Source organism: Emydura macquarii, unplaced genomic scaffold (assembly GCF_026122565.2).
Source record: "Emydura macquarii macquarii isolate MOO-44397 ecotype Brisbane River unplaced genomic scaffold, CSIRO-AGI_Emac_v2 contig_799, whole genome shotgun sequence".
Taxonomy (NCBI): domain Eukaryota; kingdom Metazoa; phylum Chordata; order Testudines; family Chelidae; genus Emydura; species Emydura macquarii.
In genome coordinates, this window is record NW_027130936.1 from 1,010,854 (window position 1) to 1,022,954 (window position 12,101).

General features: G+C 58.0%; 1 protein-coding gene across 1 annotated transcript; it reads right to left on the bottom strand.

Annotated features, from left to right (window-relative positions):
* Positions 1-5,149: 5,149 nt before the first annotated feature.
* On the bottom strand, positions 5,150-9,831 carry LOC137149658 (zona pellucida sperm-binding protein 3-like). Its single transcript, XM_067543198.1, has 9 exons — positions 9,388-9,831; positions 7,546-7,664; positions 7,359-7,462; positions 6,781-6,958; positions 6,559-6,679; positions 6,376-6,467; positions 5,965-6,107; positions 5,737-5,847; positions 5,150-5,651 (listed from the first exon to the last, which is right to left on the bottom strand). Exons 1-9 carry the CDS (start codon positions 9,826-9,828, stop codon positions 5,548-5,550), a joined length of 1,413 nt encoding a protein of 470 aa, XP_067399299.1. The 5' UTR covers positions 9,829-9,831; the 3' UTR covers positions 5,150-5,547.
* Between the last annotated feature and the right edge of the window lie 2,270 nt (positions 9,832-12,101).

Sequence of the window (12,101 nt, forward strand, 5' to 3'; positions counted from 1 at the left end):
GGCAGCCCCAGCCACCCTGAGTCCCAGCCAGCAGCTCTAGCCGGGCAGCCCCAGCCATCCCCGGCCCCAGCCTAGAGCCCACCAAGCAGCCCCACAGCACCACCCCTGGGCAGCCGCAGAGCACCAGCTGGCCCGGACCAACGGCTGGCTGGCCCCCGCTGCAGCCCCTGGCAGCCCCCGCAGGAGGGGGCGAGGCCACGCCTGCTGTTTGGGAAGGCTAAGCCCCCCCATACAATACCCAGCACCCCTGCTTTGCAGGATTTATTGCTACATCCAAGTGCAGAAGGGACGTGCTCAGGGCAGTAGATGCGGCTTGTCCCCATTAGCAGGAAGGTGCCCCCCCCCGGCAGTGCTGGGGTCCGTTACACGTATTTCTGGCAGGCCCCATTTCAGAGCCCCGAGGAGCGTGCGTGGCCAGGGAGGTGGCCAGCCAGATCCAGCAGCTTTAGGCTACAGCAGACACGGGCTGCGGGACCGGGCTAGAGCCAGCTGCAGCTCTCCTGCCCGGAGAACAGGTGATGGAGACCGGCCATACAGCTTCCGCAGAGGAGGAGCAGGCACCCCCTCCCCGCCCTGCTGCCCCGGAGACCAGACCACAGCAGAGCCCGTTCCCCCCCGCCAGCAGGAATGCAGCATTGGCACGGGGCCCGCCCTTACGCTGCTGTAGACGTCACAGAACAAAGCCAAGGAAGCAAACCGTCACTTTTTGGCCTATGGGAACAGTTAAGACAAGAGACCCAAGCCTCAGAAGCAGCCCCAGAAGCCAGGTCCACCCTTTGCCAGGCTCCCCTGCGGCAGCTACTGAACTGAAAGCAGGGGCTTTTCAGCGACCTCACCGTCTGCACCTGCCTTATCCTGCCGTGCTTCCACGTGATCTTCCAAGAGACCCCTGAGCCCTGCTCCAGGAGACCTCCCGGCACCTTCAATGCTAGCGAGTGGGGCGATGTCCCAAATGTTGCATGTCAGACTAGAGGGCTCCCAACTGGAACAACCAAAACCTCTTATCTAGAGCTTTTCACCAGCCGATCGCAGAGCACTTTACAAAGGAAGCAGCTATCATTCTTGAGCCCTGTGTACAGATGGGGAAACTGAGGCACAGAAAAAGGGGAAGTGGCTTGCCCAAGGTCACCCAGGAGGCCATTGACAGAGGCAGGTGTAGAAGCCAGAGTCCCACTGCAGCACCACTCTGCCTCCCAGATAGGGAATAATGAGTACATTTCTCATCATCCTGGTGCAGGGCCCATGTGGACAACAAGGAGACCAGAAAGCAGAGTGAAGAGAGCTTTGGTGCTGTCCCGATGACCCGCTCCAGCCGTGGGGCAGAGGCACTCCAGCGAGTCAAGGGAGCAGCGGCTGCTCTCAGACTAGCAGAAGTTTAGTCTCTAAAGTTACTTCAGCCTTGCAAGCGACGCAGGTTACTGGGACACGGGGACCTGGGGCAACCCAAAGGTCTCTCAGCCTAGGCATCACACCCCTCTCCCAGCAGGGTCATAAACGGGGGCTAAAAAGTCACAGCCACCCACCCTGCCCCAGGGCTAACGCTGGGTCCCCAGCGTGGCGGGAGCGGAGAGCCATGGGTTGAACCCACGGGCTGAAGACAGGTCTGGATGTTTCTCTGCCATCACTTAAGCACTGGTCTTTTTTGGGGGCATCTTCTCCCTAAAAGGCTTCCCTGCCCCAGCCTCCCCCCGCCGTTGGAGAGCAGACTAGAACAGCTCACCATGCTCCGTTACCGCTGCTCAGACAGGGCTCCCGGCCAGGCCTGCAGACAACTGCACAGTCACACGCCAGCCCCTAGCCCCCGCAGCCGGGAGGTCAAAGCTCAGAGCACGGAGCACGTCCCGTATGTCTAGAACGCCAGAGGGAGGGACCATGGAATTAGATGTACAAAGGGGGGGGGCAGGGCACACTCTTGTCACTTCCCACCCCAATGAGGCAAGATATATCTTCCTGGGGGGGCCTCCAGCTTCTGAGGAATCCTTACCTGCAAGGTGCTGCCACATTCATGGAGCCCGGCTGCAAAGGTCACCGTGTTCTCCGCAGCATTAAGGGACGTGTACCGGCAGGCGGCCGGGCCCAGGCTCAGGTCAGCGGCTTTGACCAGTCGCCCCGTCCCAAACAGATCCCTGTGCACAGTGATCACCAGCTGAGCCTCCTCACACTGCACGGTGACAGGCTGCAGCGGGGACACGGCCCCGAGCTGGGAAGCATCAACCCGAGCCCAGGGGGAGGGCCGGGCGAGAGAGGGCAGGTGGGCTTGTCTCCGAGGGGGAGCAGCCCTGGGGGTGGGTCTCCAGACGGCTGAGTCGCTCCTGGAGAAATCCCAGGGATTGTAACAGGCCACCCCACTGACTGCCCAGCACAGGAGAGCAAAGCCCAGGCTGCCTCCGTACCCCATCCTGCCTGCCTGCAGCAAACCCAGCATGGAGAGAAACTGCTGCTCTGGGGCTCTTTATACCCTGCACCTACCCCAGCTCCCAGCTGCCCCAGGCAATTAACACCCTCCCCTGCACTGCAGGCAGCTGGGCCCATCACACCCACTGCCCAGAGCCTGGGGCAGGGAAACAGGGAGATTCAGAGGGGCAGCAGGGGCCTGCTCTTTAAACTGCCCAAGGGAACAAAAATCTGACAGTGCCTGTGACATGAAATTGTTTATAGGTGGCATTGGAAGTTGGAGACCCATTGGCTGGTACACACTGAACTGCAAGGGTGAAAAGACTCGGGATAAGGAGTTTAAAGCCCCTAGTGAAGTCAGGGGCTGCTGTGACAAGCTGAAAGATGGATGTGGAAGGAGCCAGCTTCACCATCCCGGGCAGCCCAACTATCTCCTAGGAGCCCCCATGGCACAGTCGGGCCTTCATTCTCCTGATCCTGTCAGACATCCTGACTGCAGCTAGCCAGCCAGAGGGATCTCCTGACAGTTACCACCTCCGCTGGCTCTGACTAAACCCTGGACCACTCCAGGAACACGAGACTCAGGTTCCTGGTCTCACCTCAGCCCTCATGTCCTTTCCCTTGCTGCCGTCTGGTTGCTCAGCATCTGGCTCAGACGATTCCCCTTTTGCTACATGCTACCCGGAGCCTGGGAGCAGAGAGGCAGCTGAAGCCATGCCCCAAAGAGCCCAATGCTGGTATGAGCGTGCCGGGTCTCAGCGCAGCTGATCAGAGCATGTGCTGGGCCGGGGTGTCTCCAGCACGAAGGCTGCAATGAGTCAGTATCAGAGCCAGATGCTGCATTCTCTCTCTCCGCTGTCCTATTCTCTGCCCCTGTGGGGGTCAGGCTTGGTTTGCTTTCAGAGAAGCAGGATTCGACTTGTAACAGCAGCAGCCCATCCCCCCTGACTGCTTGCCTTCCCCCCAGAGTTACCCCCCCCTCCCCCGATCCAACCACAGCAGGCGCTAAAGGAACAAGAAAGACTGCTAAAATGAAAGTCACTTAATACTTTAAATTCTAAAGGCTTCAACTGCTTCCCCTTGATCGCTGCTGCAGGCTGAAGAAGATTCAGGGGGGCATGTTACAACGGGAGCAGCAGGGATAACTTTGCCCTAACCCCTGGATCACACTGACCTGTTGAATGTTATAATACACAAGGGGTTTTATTAACACCCCATCCAACGGGGCCTCAGACATCCACCTCTTCAACACCCCAGCTCCTCCTCCACCTCGCGGGAAGCTGCTGGAGAGTTTGAGGAGGTGAGGCGCAACAGGAGGATACAGTCAGCTGAGCGCTGGGGAAGCAGATCCTCCCCGGGCACTGCCTGGGGTCCCACGCTGGTCACTGGCTGGAGTTTTCAGCCGACCCGAACACCTGAAGCTTGAGTCTGAGCTGCATTGGCAGCATAGGGACCCCTCCCTGAGTGAAGATAATCCCCCCCACCCCGCTAGAGCCTGCCACAGCCACTCCTGCAGTGAGCCTGCCCCAACCTCAGAGACAGTGAAATCCCAGCTCCTACCACGTCAGCAGCAACACTCCCCCCCCCCCCCCACTCTCCTCCATGGGCATACGGCTGCAGTTAACCTCGGAGGCGAGGTCTTCCCTAGCAGCGAGCGGTGCCAGCCCAGGGCTCCCTACAGGAAGGGGGGGTACCTCGCCCTGTGGCAGCAGCAAGTCAGCGGAAGACTTCTCCCAGGGACCTCCTTGGTGGCTCCCCAGGATGTGGGGGGCTCAGGGCTGGGGCAGGTACAGATTTCACAACACCAAGCCACGTAGCTGGCCTGACTGAACGTCTTAGCACAGGCCTGGCCTGAAGGAGCAGCTGTGCGAAGTGCTGGGCACCCGTTGCCTGCCCCTGGCAGGACAGCCCCCTAGCAGGCTGTAAGCTCAGGCCCATTGCGTGTGGTGCTACAGTGACTTGCAGCTCCTCTTCCCCGGTCGTACAACCGCAGCGGAGGGTTACACTCTGTGCCCGCTCTACACTAGCCCTGTGCTAGCAGCTGGGGCGGACCTGCTGGGCGCAGTGTGAGTTTTGTATTACATACACTGGGAGCAGATGCTAGAGCCCCCAGCAGGACTTCAGCTAGTCCCCATGCAGCCACGGGCAGAGGGCTTCAGAGAGGCGGTCAGCAAGCCCTGCAGCCAGAGTATCCTGACACAGGGCCCCCCCCTTATCTCTACCCTCCCTGGCTGTGGAGGTGAGACCCGGCCAGTACAGTCCCCACCTCATGAGCAATTTATGCATGGCCTAGAGCAGCTGGGCATCGCCTCGCAGGAGACTGGAGTCCTAGAAGGAGCTGCACACCTGCCAGAGTAGAGGGAAGGTGCTGTGCCTACAGCCCTGCCCCAGGGAAAGGCAGCAGGGTGAGTGCCGGGCTCTGTAGCGCCTTGCCTTAGGCTGGGGGAGGGGCTTTTAGCCATGGGTGGCGAGCCCCCCACATCCCAGCACCCCCAGGAGAGTCAGCAGAGGTGGGGGTGCACCCTCTGCTGCGAGGCGGGATGTTTCCTGTACCCCTGCCTTGCTGGGGCAGGGAGAGGAGCCGCTTGGCCTTGCTTTGGGCAGCAGTAAAACAGGAGCGTGGCCTGCCTACCTCTGCCTATCCACCCCTCACAGCAAATGGCCTGGGTGTGTGTGTGTGTGTGTGTGTGTGTGTGGCAGGGGGCAGCCCTCGTTTCTGCTGTTCGTTCTTCCCCATGCAGGCGCAGCCCTCCCCCTCCTCTGCCCTGCCCCCTTTGTCTCTACTCCTGCGTGGGCAGGGCGGGGGTAGAAGGCAGCGACTGTGGCTGGGGCAGTTGGAGGTGGTCTAGGAAGACGTGAGGCACAATAGCTAGTGGTTGCTGGGCCAGGAGCCCCCTGAGGACAGTTTCAACAGCCCAGCTAAGCTCCTGAAGGTCCCTATCCAGGCCATCTAGCAGCAGGCACCTGATCGTGTCCCCCCCCCAGCCAGAGAAGTGACTTACCCAGTGCCAGAGTTCCAGCCCCCCTCCACCCCGTGTTTTCCTCCCCCCAACTTCAGCCCAGAGACTCCAGCCACAGATCACATTCAGGCTGGTTTTACCCTTTATTGTACAGATTATGCACGTCATACACAGACCAGGCCGTGGGGTTCTCCTATTTCCTGAATATGGAGAAGGTTAGTAGGGCAGCAAGGGACAGAACTACAGCCAGAGCCACAGCTGCCAGTCCCAGGATCATTGCAGGCTCCCCTTGTGCACCTGGGGAGAAGACAAGAGGGGAGGGGTCAGACCTAGAAGCAAGAGCTTCCCTCCCTCCCCCATTCCCAGCCAGCAGTCTCCCTACCCGGCAATGCCACCTTCGTGGCCGCTGTGTGAGGCCTTGTGCCTTCAGCTGCGTTAGAGACAACCAAGGGTCCAACAGCAACGTCAGCCTCGACTCCCCCCCACGAATTACCTGCATCAAGAGGGGAAGGAAAATCCCCCATTAGTTCTGGAGCTGGGATGATGAGCCAAGGATGTGCCCATCCCATGCACCAAAGAATGAGGTGCAGGCACTGGACAGAGAACCTACCCTGCCTGGGGGGCACCTCTCTCCGGAAGCGCCTTCCTGGCCATCTGTCCAGAGGACGGACTCTCCCAGACTGTCCAAGCAACCCACAGTTGCCGGTCTCACAGCAGCTGCAGATGTTCCTGGAGCCCTCCACGGGAAGCCAGCTGGAAGGAGGGAAGTTATTACTGCAGCAAGTGTATTGTGCAGCTCTTCAGAGCTGGGTGAGCCTTGTCCTACTAGTCTCCTGCACATGAACACGTTTGAAGTTCTCTCTCAGCACTGCCCAGCCACTCGGTCAGTTCTGACCCTGCCCACACCAAGTACCTGGGTGCGCTATCCTGGGAAATGGCGGACAAGAGGAGAGGTTGGATTCACAGCCTCTGGAAGGGGAACAGATTCAGACTAACCCAGGGTTTTATTCCAGCTACTCACACGTTGCCGGCTTTGTTGAAGGAACAAGCCTTGTTCAAGGGATCTGGGGCTTGCTCAGCTGCCGTGACCTTCAGATGGCAGGTGATGTAGATCTGGAGGGGAAGCAGGAATAGAGTTATCCCAGGATACAGCCTCATCAGCCCTATTAGGAGTGGGCTGAGGGAGTGGGGGAAGGCAGCTCACCAAGTTGCTGGCTTCTCCCGCAAACCTGAACACGTCCACCATGAACTGCAGTGTGTCCTGCCTGGGCCTGGGGGCTACAAAGGCTGAGCTGGTGTCATCTGATCTCCCGTCCACCAGGCAGCTAGACACAGGAGTCAAGGCTCAGTAAGATGCCCTACCCAGCTGTAGCCGCCAAGGAGCTGTGTAGTAACCGTCCCCTAGAGAGGGTTCCCTGGCTCTTACCCATGGAAGTCAATAACAGCATAGCGGGGGGAGGAGTCCCTGTCTGGGGTCAGGGTGGCCACACAGCTGTCCACAAAGAGCCTCAAAGCCACGTGGTTCCCAGCACTGACATCAGCTTGGAGGTGCATGACCTCCCCCAGCTGGAATCCGTGGGAGGGTCTCTCGGCGCTCCAGTCGTCTGCAAGGCAAGGTCTCCATGAGCACCACGGGCAGTGTAGGGACCCCTCTGCAGCCCTTCTGCCCTGCCATCGTTTCCCAGCTGTCAGGATTAGGTATGGGTGGGTGGTGGAAGTTTAGCTCCTATGCTGTGAAGGGTCCTGCACCCCCTGGGTCTGTGGGGAGGCAGCTGATCAACACAAGCGACAGACAGGACACTGCCGCCAGGCTGCCCCAACGTGGCGGAGCTTGGCCAACTCACTGCACCACCCTCCACTGCCAGCCCTGAGGTGGGACGAGAGGGGGCAGGGAGCGCTGTGTGACAGACACCCCCAGAGGCACTGGGGGGGGTCACTTGGCACTCATTGGTGCACCCCAGCCACTGCACAGGGGCCCCCTGGAGCCAAGGAGCCAGCACCTACCAGTCATCAGGCGCAGGGAGAAGCCCAGCCTCTCCTCCGCAGACAGGGTGGAGCTGAAGGGGACCCATGTTGGCTTGATGGCTTTGCTGCTCACGTTGTCCTTCCTGGGAGAGGAGGGAAGCTCAGATGCTGAACCAGGACAGGGACTGGACGTGAGAGATGGGGACAGAGCGTCTCAGTGACTCACCTGGGATAGTGACACTCAACAGGAACCACGGCCGGGCTGGTTCTCAGGATCACCGGGTTGCTGGCAGGGGTGGGGTTGTAGGACAGGCTTGTGCTGTAGACCAGGGAGTCCGGGGTCATCTGGGAAGAGTAAGACACTGAGTTATTACATGGAGCCCAGACGGAGTAGATTCCTAGGCAAGTAGAGGTGGAAGGCTTTGGACTGCCAGACAGTCAGGAGTAAGTCTTCGCTGAGCGCCAAGGGATAGCGAGGTGACGTGAGGAGCTGCTTTAGGAGAGCTTGGTACGAACGTGTAGCCAGATGTTCAGAGGGAACAGAAGTACAGTGGGTGCTGACGGCAGGCGGGCAGGGAGGGAGGGTCAGGGCACAGGGGGACAATATGCCCTAGGGATGGCATCTCAGGACAGTCCACATCCACTTTTACATGCAAGCCTCAGTTTAGTTGCTGCAGCGTAGGATGGGGGTCAGAGGGGGCTGCAGAAGAAGCCAGAGGGTCAGAATGCAAGAACCACACTTTAGCCCCATTGGGGTGTCCAGTTTCCTTCCCCACCTGCTGGGAGACAAGTTCAGTCTCACAGGCACAGCGCAGCACATCTCCCTCCCTCCCTGTGCTTGTGCTTGTGCTTGTGCTTGTGCTTGTGCTTGTGCTTGTGCTTGTGCTTGTGCTTGTGCTTGTGCTTGTGCTTGTGCTTGTGCTTGTGCTTGTGCTTGTGCTTGTGCTTGTGCTTGTGCTTGTGCTTGTGCTTGTGCTTGTGCTTCACTGATCTCAGAAGAGCCCCAGAAGTTGAAGCAAGACCCCCAGAGGTGAGGAGGGAGTCACACACTAGACACACCCTACCAGAGTTGGGGGCTGTTCTCAGGACAGAGAAAGCCAATGTGAAGCTCTTTAGTGGGTTATTCCATACCGCAGCCCCATACAGCCCAGAGCCCCCTCCCAAAGGGGTAACGGGGTCAGTCCCAAGTTACCACACATCTGCCTCCTTGAGAGGACCCCGCCCGACCCCTCAGCCTCCGTTCCCAGGCCTCCAGCAGTCCCCTTCTCACGGTGGGAACCTGCAGCCCCCTCTCTCCAGACCAGGGGTTAGCAAGTTGCAGGAGCCCGGCTGCCTGGGTTCACCTCAGCAGGTCTGCTTGACACCAGACCAGCACGTGTGGGATGGTTCTCCCAAGGGCAGCAATAGGGTTAGCCCGTGCACAGCCAGTAGCACCATTTGTTCAGAACAAAGCCATGTTTTACACAACTAGCTTATGCACAGGCCTGGCTGTCCAGCTGGTCACACATCCACCCCATGGAGACCCCGCTAGGACTAGCATACTCCAGACCTTCTCTCTGGAGGACGGGCTCAGGTCGAGTCTTGGATCGGCTGGGAGGGACCCTCCTTGCTGGGCAGGAGCATCACTGTACACAGTGCCGAGTCCCTTGCATGCTTCACTTCCTGAACTAGGCCAGGCCAGTCTGTTCTTTGCCCGAGGGAAAGAACTTGCAGGTAAGTGGCACAGGGAAGGTGCATTGGCTGCCCGGCACTGGCATTAGTTCCTGCAGGACACGCTCACAGTCACCCATTGAGCCAGGAATACAGCCACTAGGCAGCCTGTAAAGATACACACGGCCCTTCCCAGCAAGGGGCTGGGTAGGCAGAGTTCAGCCATTCTTAAATAGCTGAAAAACAGACCCCAGACTCAGGCATCAGACCAGCCAACACAGCATTGGCAAGCGTTACTCAAACCCACCGGGCAGGCCGGGGGGGGGGGGGGGGGAGCGACAAGCACAGTATTAGGGGTCATTGGATCAGATGAGGCCCCCTGTACACTGATCTCACAGCTTACATGGCACAGCCTTACCTGCAAGGTGCTGCCACATTCATGGAGCCCGGCTGCAAAGGTCACCGTGTTCTCCGCAGCACTAAGGGACGTGTACTGGCAGGCGGCCGGGCCCAGGCTCAGGTCAGCAGCTTTGACCAGTCGCCCCGTCCCAAACAGATCCCTGTGCACAGTGATCACCAGCTGAGCCTCCTCGCACTGCACGGTGACAGGCTGCAGCGGGGACACGGCCCCGAGCTGGGAAGCATCAACCCAAGCCCAGGGGGAGGGCCGGGCGAGAGAGGGCAGGTGGGCTTGTCTCCGAGGGGGAGCAGCCCTGGGGGTGGGTCTCCAGACGGCTGAGTCACTCCTGGAGAAATCCCAGGGATTGTAACAGGCCACCCCACTGACTGCCCAGCACAGGAGAGCAAAGCCCAGGCTGCCTCCATACCCCATCCTGCCTGCCTGCAGCAAACCCAGCATGGAGAGACACTGCTGCTCTGGGGCTCTTTATACCCTGCACCTACCCCAGCTGCCCCAGGCAATTAACACCCTCCCCTGCACTGCAGGCAGCTGGGCCCATCACACCCACTGCCCAGCGCCTGGGGCAGGGAAACAGTGAATGGGAATTAGCACCAGCTGGCATCAGTAACCCTGCAGGTTTGGGGATGTTCCTGGAGGGGTTCCAGGCATTTAGTGGTTCAAAGTCTCTAATCTGGATGATAAACTGACAGTTTTGCCATCTCCGAACATTCAGAAATCATGAGTCAGGCCTCTAGAAATCATACGATTAGCTTAAAATCATGACAGTTGGAAAATTAAATGGAAAATCATGTTGAAGACTTTAGGATTCATCTTTTCAAGTTTATCTGTGGCCAAGAGGGCTCGAAACATGGGCCCAGGTCCTCAAAGGTAGACAGGCTCCAAACTGCCATTGATTTCAGTAGAAATCAGGAGCCAAAATAGCTGTGAGTCCCTGGGCCTTACTTCTTTCAAAACAAAAAATTCCAGCTTAGATCACTGGGTACTAATGTGACACCAGCAGTTGAGTGGCTTTAAGAAAAGCCCCCAAATTACAAGATTTGGGGGTAAAATAGCAAGAACTGGCAACATGCCTCCAAAATGAACAGCTAGGTCTGTTACGAGCTGATGAAAAGAGCGACAGAGAGGAAGCCATTTGCAGAGCAACCTTACTGGACTGACACTTCCAGGATCTTTGCTTCCTGTTCTTCCACTAGCACCTCACCTATTAACTAGCTAGTTACATAGACAGAGCCGGAGCACTCCTATACCACCATCCAGGGCTGTTTTAGTGCTAGCCAGGCCTTACGGAAACCCCGTGTGTTAGTGTTTGTGGGAGCTGGAGAGCCAGAGGAAACCACAGGCCGTCTGAATCCAGCAGCCTCAGTAAAGAATCCACTTTACAGTCATGAAATGGCTTTTGTCTCATCTCTAGGAAACCTGGTGGAAGTTCAGAGCCTAAATATCTTAGTGTATCTGGACCTACAAATGTTGGTTAATTTGTGAAGGTCCCAGATAGGCCTGATTGCCCACGGAGACAATCCCCCTCACTTGCCCAGCACTACCCCTGTGTGCGCGTGTCTGTGCAGAGACTAACGGCCATTTGCCGTTTTGGAAGGTCGATTCTGACCGGCAGAGGTCTCTAGGGCTGTGTAATGTAAGGATTAGTTTAAAATCTTGCCACGAGCTCCCTCCAGTTGGCTGCGGTGTCTCAGGTGAATCTCTCTCCCAGTTCTGGAGGCCTCACTTCAGCTCAAGGGTGACTTGCTGGAGTCTAGTGGGAATGCACTGTACGGCCAACGCCAGGCAGGAAGGATGCGTTGAGCTGTGTCCCATAAAAGCTTAGTAAGAGGGAGAGCTAGAATGAGAACATCTCTGCCTGGAGGTGGGGAAGGAAACCTCGGCTAGAGCTGGCCAGAGGGTGACAATTCTCGTTATCAATATTTGAGGTCTGCTTGAATACAATAAACCAGGTCCAAGTTTTGACCACATTTGGAGAATTGGACACTGGTAATTCTTTCCAAGGTGGAGAAGTGGTGGCAAGTGCTGCAGTGGGGAGAGGACACCAACCCTGCCTGCTACCATTTTATTGCACTGAGTGACAGAGGGAGTGAATCAAAACCCAGATGAATGTTTTTAGGGGAAAACCAGGGCATTTGATCAGAACCTCTGTAGCCGCAGAGCTCAAACGCGCCATTTCCCGCGGCTGCTGTAAATCACCAGCACTGGCTAGCGATGGGCTCTGGGCCTTTCATCAATCCACTCTCATGATCCCACAGACGTAGCGGTTGGATTGCCACGATGCAGTGCAGCAGAACGGGAGGGCAGGGCAGGAAGAGCAGGCAGGACATCTGGCTCAGAATGCCTGCAAGCTCTTCATGCGATAGGCAGCCCTGATAGACTTTCAGGCCAGCAGAGACCATTGTGGCCATCTAATCTGTCCTCCTGCACATCAGAGCCACAGAACCTCACCCCCCCAGTCCTGTGACAGACCCAGGCTTGGCTTCCCCGGTGCCAGCACGGCACGCCAGAGCACAGCTGCCTTTCTCCTGGAGCATGCATTGACTAGCACGTCTACAGCTACCTTGGCACCGTGGTAAGCGTGATGAGTCGGCCTGGGGTCATTATGGCAGTCGCATGTCGCCAGTGCTACAGCTGCTGTACGGTAGGAGCGGCGGGTGGTAATGTCTTTGGCAGGGGAGTGGTCACTGCTGGGTGAATGGCCTGGCTTCCTG